Consider the following 18,862-nt stretch of genomic DNA (forward strand, 5'->3'; position numbering starts at 1 on the left):
AATTCTGGGTTAACAGAGAGTCTGGGGGCCATGTCTTCTGGGGTTTGTCCAGTGTCAGTCAGACCATTAAGTCTGGTCTTTTTACTCAAATTTGAGTTCTGTACCCCACTTTTTTCCTGCTCTGCCAGGGACCCTCTGTTGTGCTCCCCATCAGGGCAGTCATTGGTGGTAGCTGGGCACCATCTAGTTCTTCTGGTCTCATGCTGATGGAGTCTCTGGTTTATGTGGTCCTTTTTGTTTCTTGGGCTAATATTTTCCTTGTGTCTTTGGTGTTCTTCATTCTCCTTTGCTCCGGGTGGGTTGGAACCAATCGATGCATCTCAGATGGCCGCTTACTAGCTTCTAAGACCCCAGATACTGCTCACAAACTGGGATGCAGAACATTTTCTTAATAAACTTTGTTATGCCAATTGGCCTAGATGTCCCCTGAAACCATGGTCCCCAGACCCCTACCCCTACCCCTGCTACTCTCTCTCGAAGTGTTTAGTTGTATTCAGGAAACTTCTTAGCTTTTGATTTAGTCCAGTTGTGCTGACTTCCCCAGTATTGTGTGTTGTCTTGTCCTTCCCTTCACCTAAGATGATTCTTGTCTGCTATCCAGTTAGTGAATACCCCTCTGCCTCCCTCCCTACCCTGGTAACCATTAAAGAATGTTTTCTTCTGTGTTTAAACCTTTTCTTGAGTTCTTACAACAGTGGTCTCATACAATATTTGGGTTTTTGCAAGTAATTTCACTCAGTATAATGCCTTCTAGATTTATCCACATTATGAGATGCTTTGTGGATTCATCGTTGTTCTTTATCATTGCATAGCATTCCATTGTGTGAATATACCATAATTTGTTCATCCGTTCATCCCTCGATGGGCACCTAGGTTGTTTCCATCTTTTCGCTCTTGTGAACAGTGTGGTAATGAACATGGGTGTGCATGTATCTATTCGTGTGATGGCTCTTATTTCTCTAGGATGTATTCCAAGGAGTGGGATTGCGGGGTCATATGGTACTTCTATTTCTAGCTTTTTAAGGAAGCACCAAATTGATTTGCAAAGTGGTTGTACCGTATTACATTCCCACCAGCAGTGTATAAGTGTTCCATTCTCTCCACAACCTCTCCAGCATTTATTGTTTTGTGTGTTTTGGATTAATGCCAGCCTTGTTGGGGTGAGATGGTATCCCATTATAGTTTCGATTTGCGTTTCTCTAATGGCTAATGATCATGAGCATTTCCTCATGTATCTGTTAGCCACCTGAATGTCTTCTTTATTGAAGTGCTTGTTCACATCCTTTGCCCATTTTAAATTGGGCTATTTGTCTTTTTGTTGTTGAGGTTTTGCAGTATTTTGTAGATTTTAGAGATTAGACCCTGATCAGATGTGTTGTAGCCAAAAAATTTTTCCCAGTCCGTAGGTTGTCTTTTTACTCTTTTGCTGTAGTCTTTTGATGAGCATAAGTGTTTGATTTTTCAGAGCTCCCAGTTATCTAGTTTCTCTTCTGGTGTTTGTACATTGTTAGTAATGTTTTGTATACTGTTTATGCCATGTATTAGGGCTCCTAGTGTTGTCCTTATTTTTTCTTCCATGATCTTTATTGTTTTAGATTTTATATTTAGGTCTTTGATCCATTTTGAATTAGTTTTTGTGCATGGTGTGAGGTAGGGGTCTTGTTTCTTTTTCTTTTTTTTTTTTTGCAGAATGATAACCAGTTATGCCAGCACCATTTGTTAAAGAGACTGTCTTTTCCCCTTTTAATGGACTTTGGGCCTTTGTCAAATATCAGCTGCTCATAGGTGGATGAATTTATGTCTGGATTCTGAATTCTGTTCCATTGGTCTATGTGTCTGTTGTTGTACCAGTACCAGTCTGTTTTAACTACTGTGGCAGTATAATAGTATCTAAAATCAGGTAGTGTGAGGTTTCCCATTTTGTTCTTCTTCAATAACGCTTTACTTATCTGAGGACTCTTCCGTTTCCATATGAAGTGGGTGATTTGTTTCTCTATCTCATTAAAAAATTTTGTTGGAATATGGATCAGGATTGCATTTGATTTATAGATTGCTTTGGGTAGAATTGACATTTTCACAATGTTAAGTCTTCCAATCCATGAGCAAAGTATGTTTTTCCACTTATGTAGGACTCTTTTGGTTTCTTGCAGTAGCGTCTTGTAGTTTCCTTTGTGTAGGTCTTTACGTCTCCGGTTAGATTTATTTGCAAGTATTTTATCTTCTTGGGGGCTATTGTAAATGGTATTGATTTGGTGATTTCCTCTTTGAAGTGTTCTTTGTTTCTCTTTCTTTTTTTAAGGGTCATAGCAAAAATTCAATTTCCTCAGTTTAAATGGAATGATATTTTAGAAATTGGGATCTGGCTACCGAGAGTCTTCTCTACCTCGGCCAGAAGGATTGGAGCTCAGCAATGAGCACCTCAAGGTACAAAGAAAGCATGAGGATGAATTTGGGGTGGTAGCTTGAGTCATTAAGTGTTCTGCAAAACTAGAATTTGAATTTGTTTTCCTTTTCTCTATTCTCTGTAGATTTTTAAAGATATATATATATATATTTCCCTTAGAAAATAGACAAAGTTTTATTTTAAATCATTTAGTGATATTTTTCACAATCAAGCCATACGTTCATTTACAGGTAGATTTTAAAAATAGCTTTGAGGTTCTTTTAGAGATTGTGTCTCCTATGTGCCATTTCTTCCTTTATCCTTTAAATATCCCCACAGGTAAAGGGCGCCTAGCCTTCTGTACCTGGGCATTCTTCAGAATTCCAACAGTAAATTTGGTTTGTTTTTTCATTTTTAAACCACGATTTGCTGAGCACTCACTCTTGAGTCAGGCACTATACCAAGTGTTTTACTAACGTTACCTCTGGTAATCAACTAGCAAGACAGTAAACTAGGTATTATTATCCCTATTTTTCAGAAGAGGAAACTGAGACTCAGAAAAAGTAAATAACTTGCCTGAGAACATATAGCTAAAATAGGTCAGGAGCCAGCCGGGATTGGAATCCAGGTCTCTCAATTCCTGCTTTCCCACTGTGACTTTGACTCCATGGAAGCATTGTCTATTGTCCTTCAGCTTGGGTTAGAGTAGCCTGCAATTCTGTTGATGAAGATGTATCTCATTTTACAATAAATGTTAGATACTATAAATGATTTAAAGAAGCCCTGCAGTGATTTCTCTGTCGATAAAGCATATTTTTTAATTTGGGTCCTTTAACACGGGAGTATATAAATTAAGATTTTTGTACAATGTTTCACAAATGTCTCTATCACATTTAATTTGTACTCCTTTCTGAGAATTAAGCTCAAAAATTATTTTGTTAGATGTATTACTTCGCTTATTTAATAAATCACACGTTCATAGACTCAGAAAAATTTAGATGTGGAGAGGACCTCAGAGATCAGCTAGCTCAACCCTGTCGTGGTGCAGGCAAGAGAGCTGCGTCTACTCGGTGAGAGCCAACCTCTGGCTGCAGTCAACCTGGGCTAGTAAATGGCCAAGCTGGTGCTTAGATTGGGTCAAAGCCTGGCTGTTGGGTGCCATTGAGTTGATTTTTGACTCATCGCAACCCAATGTGACAGGGTAGAACGGCCCCATAGGATTTTCTAGGCTTTTTTTTTTTTTTAATCTTTACCAGGGCAGATCACCAGGTCTTTCTCCTTCGGAGCTGCTGGGTGGGTTCAAATCGCCAAACTCTCGGTTAGCAGCCAAGTGCTTAACCCTTGTGTTACCAGGGCTCCTTGAAGCCTGGTTACTGTACTTAAAACTTAAGACAATTTTTACTACTTCTAAGGAACTGCCCCCAAAATTCGCTGATCAAGCATAAGATAACTAATCAAGCATGAGATATCTAAATGATTGTCTTCAATTTTGTTAAAAAAAGAAAAAAAGGCTCATACCAACAGCGGCTGGTTTTGCTGTCACCATTTTTCATTGAATTCTAAAGAGATGATGCTACGTCCTGGGCTGTGGCAACTCGTAGGGATTGATAAAAGAAAAGCAACCTTTCAACTGTGTTCCTTTTTTGTTCCTAATTAGAGGAGGAAGCTTGGCTTTAGATTGGCCTCCAGGTGTCCAAAAGGCCCTGGTGTTCCTTAGTCATATTTCCATCCATCTTTGTGGGCCCTTTTCAGGCATCCAAGGGCAAATCAGGAGAAGGGGATCAGAAGGTCCTGAGGGACAGGAGAAAAAGCACCAGAGCAGAGAAGATTGGTGGTTATTTCGAGCCAAGCCAGCTTCTAGTGCCACACAACTTAGAAACCTGTCAGTAGTGTGTAGAAAAGTCATGGCCACTGTACTTTTAAAAATCAATCCTTTACATGTGTCCCAAATTTCTATTTGGGGAGATTATTGTTGTTGTTAGGTGCCATTGATTCGATTCTGACTCAAAGTGACCCCACGTGACAGAGTGGAGCTGCCCCATAGGGTTTCTAGGCTGTAGTCATTGTGGAAGCAGATCACCGTTTGAACCACAGAGCCGCTGGGTGGTTCAAATCGCCAACATTTTGGTTAGCAGCTGAGCGCTAACCAGGTCTCCTTCACTTGAATCCCCAAATCTTATTTTGAGAGAACAAATTCCAAATAGTATTTCTGAAAAGAGGTTAGTAAACATTGAAAATTTTAGGTCCTTAGCTATAGACCAGTGTCCCCCTCAAAATTTAAGGAATGAAAATTCAAAAAAAAGTTAAAGGTTCCCTTTGTTTTCGGTTCCTCACTTTTATACCACTGATGATGTTAACACAGTATTTAGTTTTTGGTTGTACTTACCTTCATGTTTATAACTGAATTTCTGTAAATTAAATGCATCCAGCTTGGTCTGTAAGCATAGCTTTAAACATTATTCCAACATACTTAACAATGAGGCTGTTCTCATTTCCCGCAGAATGAGACACACAATGAAGATGATCAATGAAAACCAGAGGATCTATTGTTACAATTAAAGACATCAATACCAGGCACCAGAGGACAAGAGAGACCAGGCTGCACATACATGGATGAAGCGGATTATTCCGAAGATACAATTTACACGCAGCAGGAGGATTTACCTTATGATGGGGGCATCCCCCAAATTAAGATATGCAATAATTACAATTTTACAAAAAATGACATTCTTGATGTTACACATCAAATTATTTTAACAGTAGATGACTCTCAGGAAAAGGCTACAGATAATAAGACTTGTGGAAATGCAAGTATGGCCATGATTCTAGATAAAATTACTAAAAATGCTGTCCACAAAAAACATGATAAGGAGAAACAATGCACTATAATTCTTCGTATTCCACCTAATAAAGAAAGCACTTCAAAGTCAAACATTTCTGATATTTTACTCAATCATCTTTCCAAAGAGGAATTTGTAAAAGGCCAAGGCATTGATTGTGAAACTCTCCCAGAGATCTCTAATGCTGATAGTTTTGATGAACCTATTGTTAAAAATATTATTTTGTGCTATGTTAAGAGTTCTTGGCCAAAAGAACAAACCCCAGAACTAGATGACCAACTCAATCCCAGAAGGGATGGTGAAGACAGCCGTAAGCCCAGTTGTTCTCCGATCACTATAGAAGAAAACATCTCTGATTTAGAAGAGCCAATGGTTGCTGGACGCAGCAGCCTTCAAGGGAATTCAAAGTTTCTAACTAAAACCAAGGGTCCAAGTGGTAAGCAAAAAAATTTCCAAGGGCAGGCACCCCATAAACAACAGACTGAAAAATCAAGTTCCTGGAGTGGGTTCAAATATGGCCAAGGTCAAGTTCATTATCGGCTCCCTGATTTCTCTAAGGTTGCTCCCAAAGTGAAAATCCCTAAAAATAACGCAATTAATAAACTACTTACAGTACCCAGGCGTGCCAGGTCTTCTAACTTGGGAGATGAATCAGCTCTTGTGCAAGATCTTTTAGAAGCTATGCCTAGATCAAATTGTGTTGAAAAATATCAAGAGCAGAAAAAGGAAACTGTTGAACCTTCACAACAAATACAGGTAGGAGAAAGAAGTCTCCAGTTAATACATAATCAGTGTCACAGCTCATCTATATCAGTGTGGGTTTTAGGACGGGGCACGGAGCTGGGTTCTAGTTCTGGATCACCCTGAGTAAATGACCTCTTGGAAGCTTGGTGGATGTCCTTATTGGAAAAATTAGGGGCTGGACTAACAATAAGAAAACAAAATCCAAATTCTTCAACCTGGAACTTGGGCCTTTCCTTTTTTTTTTTTTTTTTACTTTGTCCTATTCTTCTAAATAGTCCTTGGGTGCTGCAAACAGCATACTTGGCTGCTAACTGAAAAGTTGGAGGTTTGAGTCCACCGAGAGGTGCGTCTGAAAAAAGTCCTGGTGATCTACTTCTGAAAAGTCAGCCATTGAAAACCCCAAGGAGAACAGGTCTACTCTGACACACAGGGGTTTTCATGAGTTGAAATTGTCGTGACAGCACCTGGCTAACATTGTAGTCTTAGTTCCTTTCTGCTAGCACTGTCATTCTGTTAACTGGCTGGTCCGAGCATCACCTCAGGCCTTGAACTCTCTGAATACCTGCCTCGCATGCACGGTCCTGTCTCTACTTACCCAAGACCTGCTCATCTTCATGGCCTTCTTCATTTCCTACTTCTGCCACAGGACTTTTCAGATTCCCCCAAGTCATTCTTTCCCACCCATGTTTGTTTTGCACTTCTGCCAGAGCGTTTATCTCAGGAGGCTTTGTGTCATAATTTGAGGGGTATCTGTTTCTTCCACTAGATTGGAAGATTCTGGAGGGCAGCAACCTTGTCTTATCTTTCCATTGCCTAACTTCCCCCAGAGGCCTGGCCTTGTGTCTTACATATATTATACCCTTCATTATTAATGCTACATTGAACTGAATTAAGATCTTCGATAACATACTTCAAGCCGGTAATCATTTAGTGCAAAATTTTAATGCTTAAATTATGCCAATTCCTTTTTCCTCTTACCTTATCTTCCCATCCCCCCACCCAACTCCCCAACATGATCTCATTGATTTTTTGAGGTTCTACAGCAAGGCAAATTCATACTGAGGACCAAAGTAAACATTTTAGTTTCTGGGACTTTGCCAGGACTGTATGATCTTTCTTTTAAGCTCTTTTATGAAGGGCATCGGGAGTGGAACAATCCTGTCTACCTCTTTCCACTTCCATTCCTCATGCTTCAACTCTCTTTCCTTTCAGCTGAACCCTCTGGGGAATAGGACCCCTCTCCCCAAGCCAGCAGCCCACCTGGCCACAACTGGGATTCTTTTCTAGGTCTTGGAGAGATCTGTACCCCAATGACATTGGGAAGTCTCAGGGTTCCTCACTGTGCTGGAGGGAGAAAGCCCCTGGGTGTGCACAGTTCTCAGTGCCCTGTGGTTAGTTGGAGCAGAATGGACATAAGGCTCATCTCCCTCAGGCAGTGGGAGTCTAAGGTCAGCTGTCTGGTTTTCTCCTGCCCTGTCACATCAGATTGGAGAACTGAGCTCCATAGGTTTCACATCTGTGATATAATTGAGATATTCATAATGACCTTAGTCTCATTTGACAGTTAACCATTTCACTCTCTGGCCCAAGTGTGTTTTTGGGCTTTATGTGATGGGAACAATGATAAAGTCCTCAGAGTGAAAAGCTCTGGAATTATGAACCCTTGTCTAGTCAGCCTGTGGCAAGTAGAAAAGGGTCATGTCCTGTGTAAACAATCACTGTCTTGACACACATTTTGGAACTTAGTGCACACTGTTTTCTGTTATTCTCTGGACTGTGGTTACTATGTGTTTGCTGCTAGTGAGAGCACCAGCAACAGAGCTGTGACAAAGCCAAAAACGGTCCCTGTCCTCATGGTGCTTATGCCTAGTTTCAGGAGCAGCGTTTGAGTATTACACATAATAGTATCAAATACAATAGTAATAATGGCTAGCATGTGTTGAATGCTTACCACATGCCAGACAATAGTAAATATTTAACATTTAATCCTCATAACAACCCATGAGGTTGGTTCTATTACTATCCCTGCTTTACCGGTAAAGAATCTGAGGCTAGTCTGGGGTCTTAAAAGCTTGTGAGTGGCCGTCTGAGGTATTCCATTGGTCTCACCCCATCTGGAGCAAGAGAGAAAGAAGAAAACCAAAGACACAAGGGAAAGATTAGGCCAAAGGACTAATGGACCACAACTACCACGCTTCTACCAGACTGAGTCCAGTACAGCTAGATGGTGCCCGGCTACCAGCACCAACAGCTCTGACAGGGATCACAATAGAGGGTCCCAGACAGAGCTGGAAAAAAAGTAGAACGAAATTCTAACTTAGAAAAAAAAAAAAAGACCAGACTTACTGATCCGGCAGAGGCTGGAGAAACCCTTAGAGTACAGCCCCGGGACACTCTCACAGCTCAGGACTGAAGTCACTCCTGAGGTTTACGCTTCAGCCAAAGATTAGACCAGCCCATAAAACAAAATGAGACTAAATGGGCACACCAGCCCAGGGGCAAGGACAAGAAGACAAGAGGGGATAGGGAAGCTGGTAACGGGGAACCCAAGGTTGAGAAGGAGAGAGTATTGACGTGTTGTGGAATTGTCAACAAATGTCACAAAAACAATATGTGTATTAATTATTTAATGAGAAATTAATTTACTCTGTAAACCTTTGTCTAAAGTACAACAACAATAAAAGAATCAGAGGCTTACAGCGATTAAGGAATTGTCCAGAACTGGTTCTTGGCCACAACGCTGACTACCTCTGTGATGACCAGAACACATCTGGTCATCCTGAATAATGGCTTTGTTGATCAACGATAATGTTTTTTTGCCCTTTCATTGTGCAGATGGAACCTACAGAGCATATCCATCAAGAACTTCTTACAGGTACTATCATTTTTAAACTTCTTGGATATAGATATACATATTGTGGGCTTTAAAAAAAAAATAGCAAATAGTGGTTATTGCCACAGACTTCTGTTTTCAGTACTTTATAAAACTGTGATAAGTTGATATGAGTGGTAGCCAAAATTTATTCTTTCTTACATAGGAATAGAATCCGAGACAAGTCTCTTTAAATTGTCATCAACCTCTCAGGAAGACTCTTCCTCAAGTTCTTACATATTTCAAAATATATCAAAAGGGAAACAGATGTGTCAGAAGTTAAAAGAACAGACCGACCAACTGAAGGCTAAAGTAATACCCTTAACGCTTGTTATGAACAATAGAAGTAAACGAATTCAAACACGAGACACATGCCATTCATGAAATATTGCATTTTTTTTTCACTGCAGGTTCAAGACTTTTCCAAAAGAATAACACAGGACTCTCCCTATTTGCAAGGGAGGCAGGTAATAACTTTTATCCAGTTAAAAAAAATTGTTATTAGGAAATTTGGCATGGATAAATACAAATGACTTTGTAGCACCACGTTTTCTCTAGGTTGGTGGGAGTAGCAATGTACTGGTAGGAAATGTTTTGCTAAAGATTAAACTGTCTTTGTGTTACGGGGCCCAGAATTCAGTTTCTCTATGTGTTTAGCCCTCTTACCTTCTCAGGGGATCTGTCACTTATGGCTCTCACTCTCCACCAGTCACCTAGTAGCACATCTGAGAACATGGTAGATTCAAGAGAAGAAAACATAAGCCATTATAAAGGGAAATCTGTGTGTGTGTGTGTGTGTGTGTTATGAGGCCTGGTGAATATAAGGTTATAAAAATTGCTGGTATTTGGCAATAAAATATTTAAATTTTGGAAGCTCTCTAAAATAGATCTTGAAGCTATGCTTTTAAGATCAGGTTTTTTTTTCAATTGTACATCCTTTCTTGCTTCTATAATTTAGTAAAATCACTGATTTATGTCACCACCATAACACTTTTGTTCATCAGTGCCGGGGCCATGGGAAGCTGGCGTGGAACAGGGCAGCGGGGGCAAAATGCTGAGACTGGGAGAACCAGAAATGTGCTGAAGTGGAAGAGGTAGTTTGGGCCATTGGGTCAGCAACAAGGCAGGTGATCAGAAATCCTGACGTTAAGACAAGCGAAGTTCAGGGCATGCTGTGCTTCAGAAACCAGACAGTACAGAGAGAAATCAAGAGGACTCTAGTGCTAAAAGACACAGTTTATTACTCATTCACTCATCATATTAATTAAATAACTCCTTCAGTCATTCAACATTTATCAGGTATTTCCTATGTCTTATGATGACCCCATGTGTGCAGAGTAGAACTGTGCTTTATAGAGTTTTCAAGGCTAGTAGTCAGGCACTTAGCTGTTTGTACTATCCAGGGACATGGGGTCACCATGAGTGGGAATCGACTTGATGGCAAATAACAACAACCCTATGTCCCAGACCCTGTGCCAGGCACTAGGAATTTAAAAATAAACAATCCATTTTTCAAGTGTCTTATAGTCTCCTAGGAACAATGGGCTGGTAAACAGACCAGTAAATTGTTTCTTGACAAATGTCACCCATGATGCTATCGGCAGCCTAGCAGAGAGGCTCACCCTTCCCAGATGGGGCATATCGGAAGGCTTCCTGGAAGTGACTTCTGAGCTGGGCATTGCAGGAGGACTATGGGCAAAGTTGGCAGAGTAGGGGGTAAAGAGGTGTCCTAGGAAAAACAAACAACAGGTACAATATCCCAAGGGCAAGAAAGTGCTGATAGTATGAGGAACTGTATCCCACTGTAATTTACCAGGAGCTCAGGGTGTAGTAGAAGGGAGCAGACTAGAGAGCTAGACAAGGATCACATCATGGAAGTCCTTTAAGTGATGCTAAGGAGCTTAGATTTTATCCTGAGTTTGAGTGATGGGACAACACTGAAGGATTTAAAGCTGGGAAATGGTAAGCACCATGGCGGCGAGAATGCAGACACAGAGACCGGTTAGGAAGCCCTAATCCAGATAACAGGTTATGAGAGCCTGAACCAAGGCAGGCAGTGAGGATGGAGAGAGGGACAACCCTAATCTTTTAAGGAAGTGGTGGCAGGTTGAATGGGAGAGAATAAGGGAAGGGAGGGAGCTTGAATGAGTTTCAGATTTTTGGCTTGTGCTACTAAGGTCGGAAATAAAAGTGGAGGAGCCAGTTCAGAATGGGTGTGGGAGGCAGGCAAGAAGCAAGATGTCAAGTTCAGTTTGGGACATTCTGAGTTTGAGCTCCCTATAGGACATCCAAAAGGTTCGTGGGTGGCACAAACAGCTCGTGCTCGACTGTCAATCTAAAGATTCGTGGTTCGAGTCCACCCAGTGGTGCCATGGGAGAAAGGCCTGGCAATCTGCTTCCATAAAGATTGTGTTGTTGTTGCTAGGTGCTCTTATAGCAACCCTATGTACAACAGAACGAAACACTGCCTGGTCCAGTGCCATCCTCACAATCATTGCTATGTTTGAGCCCATTGTTGAAGTCACTGTGTTAATCCATCTTGTTGAGGGTCTTCCTCTTTTCTGATGGCCCTCTACTTCACCAAGCATGATGTCCTTCTCCAGGGACTGATTCCTCCTAATAACATGTCCAAAGTACGTGAGACAAAGTCTCACCATCATCGCTTCTAAGGAGCATTTGGACTGTACTTCTCCCAAGACAGATTTGTTCGTTCTCCTGGCAGTCCATCGTATATTAAATATTCTTCGCCAACACTATGATTTCAAACTCTTCAATTCTTCTTCCGTATTCATTGTCCATCTCTCATATGTATATTAGGTGATTGAAAATATCATGGCTTGGGTCAGGCACACCTTAGTCCTCAAAGTGATATCTTTGCTTTTTAACACTTTAAAGAGGTCTTTTGCAGCAGATTTGCTCAGTGCAATGCATTGTTTGATTTCTTGACTACTGCTTCCACGGGTATTGGTTGTGGATCCAAGTAAAATGAAACCCTTGACAGCTTCATTATTTTCTCCATTTATCATGATGTTGCTTATTGGCCCAATTGTAAGAATTTTTGTTGTCTTTATGTTGAGGTGTAATCCATACTGAAGGCTGTGGTTTTTGATCTTCGTCAGTAAGTGCTTCAAGTCCTCTTCTTTTTTTTTTTAGGAATCAAGCTTGTGTTATCTGCATATCGCGGGTTGTTAATAAGTCCTCCTCCAATCCTGATGCTGTGTTCTATAGTCCACCTTCTCAGATTATTTACTCAAGATTGAACAAATATGGTGAAAGGATACAACCCTGATGCACACCTTTCCTGATTTTACACCACGCAGTATTCCCTTGTTCTGTTCAAATTACTGCTTCTTGGTCTATGTACAGTTTTCTCATGAGCATGATTAAGTGTTCTGGAATTCCTATTTTCCAAAGTGTTATCTATAATTTGTTATGATCCACACAGTTGAATACCTTTGCATAATCAGTAAAACACAGGTGAACATCTTGCTGGTGTTATCTACTTTCAGCCAAGATGCAGCTGACACCAGCAATGATATCACTCGTTCCCCAACCTCTTCTGAATCTGATTTGAATTTCTGGCAGTTTCCTGTCAGTGTACTGCTGCAACCTTTTCTGAATTGTTATCTTCAGCAAAATTTTACTTGCGTGTGATAATGATATTATTCAATAATTTCTGCATTCCCTTGGACCACCTTTCTTTGGGATGGGAATGAACATTGATCTCTTCCAGTCAGTTGGCCAGGTAGCTGTCTTCCCAATTTCTTGGCATACATGAGTGAGAACTTCCAGTGTTACATCTGTTTGCTGAAACATCTTAATTGGTATTCTGTCAGTTCTTGGAGGCTTGTTTTTTGCCAATGCCTTCAGTGCATATTGGCCTTCTTCCTTCAATACCATTGGTTCTTGATCATATGCTACCTCATGAAAGGACTGAAAGTTGACCAATTCTTTTTGGTACAGTGACTCTCTGTATCCCTCCCATCTTCTTTTGATACTTCTTGTATCATTCAATATTTTGCCCATTGAGACCTTCAATATTGCAATTTGAGCGTTTAATTTTTTCTTCAGTTCTTTCAGCTTGAGAAATGCTGAGAATGTTCTCTTTTGGTTTTCTAACTCCATATCTTTACACATTTCCTTATAATACTTTACTTTCTCTTCTCAAGCTGTCCTTTGAAATCTTCTGTTCAGCTCTTCTACTTCATCATTTCTTCCTTTCACTTTAGCTACTCTGTGTCCAAGGGCAAGTTTCAGAGTCTCTTCTGACACCCATTTTGGTCTTTTCTTTCTTTACTGTCTTTTACATGACCTTTAGCTTTCTTCATGTATGATGTCCTTGATGTCATCCCATGACTTGTCTGGTCTTTGGTCATTAGTGTTCAATGCATCAAATCTATTCTTGAGACAATCTCTAAATTGAAGTGGGTTATACTCAAGGTTGTACTTTGGCTCTCGTGGATGAGACCCATAAAGATTATACTGAGAAAACCCTATGGAGCAAGTCTACTCTGTAACACACAGGGTCATCACGAATTGGAATTGACAGCAACAGGTTTTTTTTTTTTTTTTTTTGCTTTGTTTTGTTTTTAACAGGACATCGAAGTGGAGAGGTTCAGTGGGCATTTGGAGAAGTGGATCTGGACCTCAGAGGAGGTGTTTGGGCCAGAAATGCAGATTTGGGTGTTGTGGGTCGAAACTTTGGGGTAGATGAGATTGCCCAGGTAAAACATCTAGAGAAGAGAAGAGGGCCAAGGATAGAATCATGGGAAACAGAAACCAGGGGCAGGTGAAAGAAGAGGAGTCAGCAAAGGAGAATGACAAAGAGTGAGCTAAAAGGTCAGAGGCAGACCTGGAGGGAATGGAGCTGGGAAGCCAAGGGGAAATAGGGTTTTTAAGAAGAGGGAGTGGGCCGACTATCAAATGTTCAGGTAAGTAAGGAATGCAAGATGTGCATATGATTTGGCAACCAAGAGGTCATGAGGGACCTTAGCAAGCCCAGTTTCAATGAAGCTGTGGATCCAGGGAAGCCAGATTGCAGGGGTTATAGAGTGAATGACAAATAAAGGAGATCTCCAAGGAGTCGGGCTTTCAGGAACTGGGAGAACACAGAATTCAAAAGGATGGGCAAAGCAGAAAGAACTAGTTGAAGGCACTAGTCTTCAGAGGCCTTCATTCAGGAAGCTTCTTCCTGATGTTAAAGGGTTTAAGTGTGATTCTGGTTGGAACTTCGAGGAGGATACAGATGACTCCTGACAGTGGTCTGAGAGTTTCAGGCCCATTTGGTCCAGTGTTGGAAGACAGGGCTAAAACTAAAACTTCTCAGCTTAGTTCACACAGTGTAGTAGAAAACATTTGGATTTTGGAGCATTTGAGTGAGTTTAAATCCTACTTCTACTTATTGGTTATATGATCTTAGACATGTTGTAGCATGTCTGCCCATCACAGAGTTGCTATGAAAACTAAATGAGGTGCACTTGTACTTAGAAACTGTTCAACACAATTTATATTCCAAGATCCTAAATTATAATTCGTAACTGACTTTCCTCTCTCTTTCCTCTTTGTCCGCTTTCCTTTGAACACCTAACTCACTCTCATGGCTTCAAATGCCATTTTTATGTTACAAATTCCTAAATTACTAGTCCTAACTTCCCACCTATAGCTCCAAATGTTTATGTGTATCTTCATTTGATATCTCATTCTCACTACAAGCTTTGCCAACAATGACATCTTCAAACTCCTTAGCCTTTCCAAATTCCTCATTTTAGTCAGGGGCATCACACTCTTCCCAACTCCCAAACCAAAAACCTATGCATTGTCTTGATATTTACAGTATTACTCAAGGTCTTGGCAGGAGTCAGATGGCTTAGTTGAATGAGGTAATAGAGGAGAATTTCATAAGGCATCATTTACAAGAGAGACCGATAAGGGATGGAAAAACTTCTCATGGAAATAACAGTGGGGTGCTGCTTCACCCTTAGGCCTGAAGGGGCAGGGGAGGAGCAGGAACTGGAGCCTGAAGAGAGTAGCTGTAGCTGTAGGAGTAGCTGATAAGCACTGTGGCCTTTGGTAGAAAGAGACAGCCAATCCAGGATGACATGGGGAGATCCCTTACCTCATCCTTCTCCAACCCCTCTCTCCTGCCCTTGCGTTTCATTAGCTGAAACCAGCCAAATCTGAGAGCAAGGGAGCTTGTTGATACAATTCACTAAAGGTCAGCCTCCTGGGCACAGAGAAAGATGGAGGGTGGATCTGTGGGGGAAAGTGGAATACATCTACCACACTGGCAATTTTTTATGGCCTATAGCCAGTAGCCCTGGTGGTGTAGTGGTTAAGAGCTCGACTGCTAACCTAGAGGTCAGCAGTTTGAATCTACCACCTGCTCCTTGGAAACCCCATGGGGCGGTTCTGCTTTGTCCTATAGGGCTGCTATGAGTCATAACTGACTTGACGGCACCTAACAACAACAAAGAGTATGTTTTCAAACTCTTGTTTACTCCTTTTTAATCATCATCATCATCATCACCATAACTGCTATTGACATTATTTCATTTAATTTTCACAACAATGAGATGAGGGCTATTATGATCTTGATTTTACAGATGAGAAAACTGAAGCTTGAGTTCAAGTTGCCTAAAATCATACTGTCAATAAGTGACAGGGCCTGAACTGGAGCTCTGGTGTGTTTGACCTTGTAGTCTCACTATACTATGTTTCTCTCCTTGGCAATATCTCTCCAATTCACCCGTTCCTCTCCGTTTTCATGAATGCTGCCTACTCCAGGCCCTCCTGATCATCTCCAAGCCTGGTTTAAGCCTCATTTCTTCTGTTGAGCCATGGCAAAGTACCAATCCATGGTCTCTTTTCTCAACTGGAATAAAACCCTTGAAACCAGGGACAATGTCTGACACAATTTTTTTCTCTCTCACACCCCTGGCCTAGGGCCAGACATGGGCAGTGCTCAGGAAATGTTTTCCAATTGGGGATACAAGGCTGAAGACTCTGTACATCTTCAAGGCAAGCCCTTGACCTGCACAGTTTAAACATTCACCTGCACCAGGCTGCACATGGGCAAGTCTGAAAGACCATTTCGTAGCTTTTGGTTAGGTCTTTCTGCTGTTCCTTCCCCAGTTCACCCTCCAAGTGCCCTTAGACTCAAACCCATTTTTAAGTTCTAGTAGCTTCAGACATACCTCCTAGTAGAGCTCCAATTTCCTCCTCTATAAAATGAGGATAATAAAATCCACTTGGTAGCATTTACAACATTGATGTGTGGATCAAATAGGATAAAGAACGGGAAAGTGCTTCCTAAGTGGAAAATCACTCTGCAAATATATGGGCTAATTAACGTTCCAATAAGGAAGTTCAGAGGCTTCTGAGTGGGTTTGGGGAGAGAAATCAGAAGTGACTGTACTTTTTGAGCAATGTACTATGAGGGAGTTGTGAATGTTGAGATGGATCTTAGGTTGTATATTTTTAGATGTCAGACACTGAAACTAAACAGTTGGTGTTGCCGGGAGAAGGGTGGTGGCTTGGTTTTCACACTCCTGGAAGGTACACTCTCCTTATGTTTTTTTGGAAAAAGAACTACACTCACAGTTTTGCATATGAATGATGACAGTGACTTCACTGCTGTAGGTCTTGGAGAAACTGCAAGGACATCTTGAACTCCTGGAGCAGGAGTTTCTGGCAACCAAGGAGAAGCATCTGACTTTGCAGCAGCAAGGCCACAAGCACAAATCCCCAGCTGTCGATGACTTTGATCCAGAAAGGTCAGGTTTAAAGTAATTGCATGAGGTGGAGGGTTCAGAGCTGACCTTCCTTGGGTGTGATTCTGATGTGGCTTCTGGCTTAGTGCTTGGATAGCCACTGGTCTAAGGTCAGCAAAAACTGTGCCACCAATGAACAAAGTACCACCTCATGCAACAAATACTTATGGAATACCTGCTGTGCGTAAGGTGCTGTGCTGGGCATTGACCCAGGTGGAGCATCCAAAATTAGCAAGAGTCTTGTGGAGAGAAATATTATGCCACCATTTTGCACTTGTTGAATGTCATTATACTTGATCCTGAAACCCAGAAGAGCAAAGGAAAACCCCAGAAAAGCTCACATGCTAACCCTGGCGGCTCTCTCTCCTCTCCAAGCCCTTTCTATTCTCTTCTCATCCTTTTCCTCCCCTTTTCTCCCCATCCCTCCATTATCATCCCTGCCTGTTTCTTCTCTTCCTTCCTTTTTCCCTTTTCTTTCTCATTCACTGAAAATTCCAAGGGGCAGTGGGCAGGAGAGGATCATTATTATGTTGGTCAGTGTTGGGGTGAGGGACCCATAAATCCTGACAAAGGGAAAATGTTAGGGTTTAAAGTCAAATGATCCCTGAGCTAATTCACATTAGAGACTTGGAGGCACAACCTTTGAAGTTTGCAACTGGCCATTTTTAGAGCGCTATACTCTTGTCTCTCCAATTCAAATAATTTTAAGATGTATTCTGAGACTCAAGGCTAGGATTGTTTCCATATAATTTCCTGTATGAGTTACAAGAATCCATTTAATAAGTTTAATACTTGTAAGTTTTGCTCTTTCTATTCATAGCTTTCTAACACAGAATCATTCTTGATGCCAAAATATTTTAATGGTTTGTATTTTGGCACTAGCATCCTGAGGTATTTTTTTCCTAAGGTACTGATTTCACATTTTCCAAAAAGAATGAAACCTCTGTCTACTGCTGTTATTTCAATACTGAGTAATTAGACAGCAAGGGTGGGGTTTTAATATTGACTTTCACCAAAGGCTTATTACTATTATTATTTTTTCCTGAGGGGGAAAAATATTTGTTTAAAAATTTATAGAGAATGATCTTTATTTTCCACAGGATCCCACTTGTTTTGGCAGTCATTTTAAAGACAGGCCTCTCTGCACATTAAGACCAAAGTTATGCAATGCTTTATTTATATCCTAGCTACAACCACACTGTGTCTGGCACAGTATAAATCAAAAGACTTTCAACTGCAGTTACATGCCATATACAGGAGAAGCTTTTAACATCAGGGCAAGGGAGGGATCCAGCCTCTTCCGACACTCAATTAAAGCCACCTCAGGACAAGCCAAGGCTGGGCAGGGCGAGACTGGTCCTCTGTACTTGTATGGGCATAACGTGGCAGTGAGCAGAACCCCAAACAACCTGAGATGGCTTGGTATGTGAAGAACTTTCTAAGTGTTGAGCCCAAAGGCTTGTGGATGGCCCTGCAAGAATTCTGCAAATTTATTGACTAATCACTTGTTTAAGTCAGCTGTTCTGTTCTTATTTAAAATGTCACCTTTAAAAGGTAAGGTGCAAAAATACTCATCCAGATTCCATCCATCTTATTATTCAGGATGGAGTTCAATAGTACTGTGATCCTTTCACATAGTAACACCAGGAGGCAAGGAGTCAAGAAGTGGGGTTCTACTTCATCAAGGCTCTTTCCCTGATATTCTCAGCATATAATCTTGCCTCCTGCTTTACAGAACAAACATGAATTCTCTCAAAAAATATCTTTTTTCCATCTCCAGATCGCCATGTTTTCACCTACTCTTTCTTCCTTCACCACTTTCCAACTGCTCCAGTCATGGCCCTTGAGCCCATCACCTCCCACTACCTTGACGATGCCTTTCTCCCTTATTTTACTTCCTTCTCTTAAATTTTGTCTCTTCTTGTCCCCTACTTCTGCCTGCTGGATTATAAACATATTTTCATATATTTTATTCGATTTTTTTTTATCACTTTGAGTTTTCATGGTTAGATCTTTGTTCCACCACTTATTGAATAGAACAGCCTTGCCCCATTGATTGAAAAGGCCGCTTTTAGCATGTATGAAACTTTCACATGTCTAGGGCCTAGTTCTATTCTATCCTTTTGATCTATATTTCTATTTCTGCATTAACCACACAGCTTGTAATTATTATCGTTAGTGTATATTTTGAAGTATTTCTTCTTTTAAAACTTTTTTTCGCTATTCTTGCACACTGCTCTTACTAATAAACTTT

At 41.0% G+C, this 18,862-nt stretch overlaps 1 protein-coding gene across 1 annotated transcript in view; it reads left to right on the forward strand.

Moving 5' to 3' along the window:
* The first annotated feature begins 4,894 nt into the window (after positions 1-4,894).
* The window catches only part of AKNAD1 (AKNA domain containing 1), a 52,511-nt gene continuing 38,543 nt past the window's right edge, over positions 4,895-18,862 (forward strand). The window contains exons 1-5 of the mRNA XM_003409537.4: positions 4,895-5,979; positions 8,803-8,842; positions 9,006-9,151; positions 9,250-9,336; positions 16,478-16,611. Coding sequence (XP_003409585.2) covers positions 4,993-5,979; positions 8,803-8,842; positions 9,006-9,151; positions 9,250-9,336; positions 16,478-16,611 — 1,394 coding nt within the window. The 5' untranslated portion in view covers positions 4,895-4,992. The remainder of the gene's footprint in view (positions 5,980-8,802; positions 8,843-9,005; positions 9,152-9,249; positions 9,337-16,477; positions 16,612-18,862) is intronic.

The sequence above is a fragment of the Loxodonta africana genome, chromosome 3 (assembly GCF_030014295.1).
Source record: "Loxodonta africana isolate mLoxAfr1 chromosome 3, mLoxAfr1.hap2, whole genome shotgun sequence".
Lineage (NCBI taxonomy): Eukaryota > Metazoa > Chordata > Mammalia > Proboscidea > Elephantidae > Loxodonta > Loxodonta africana.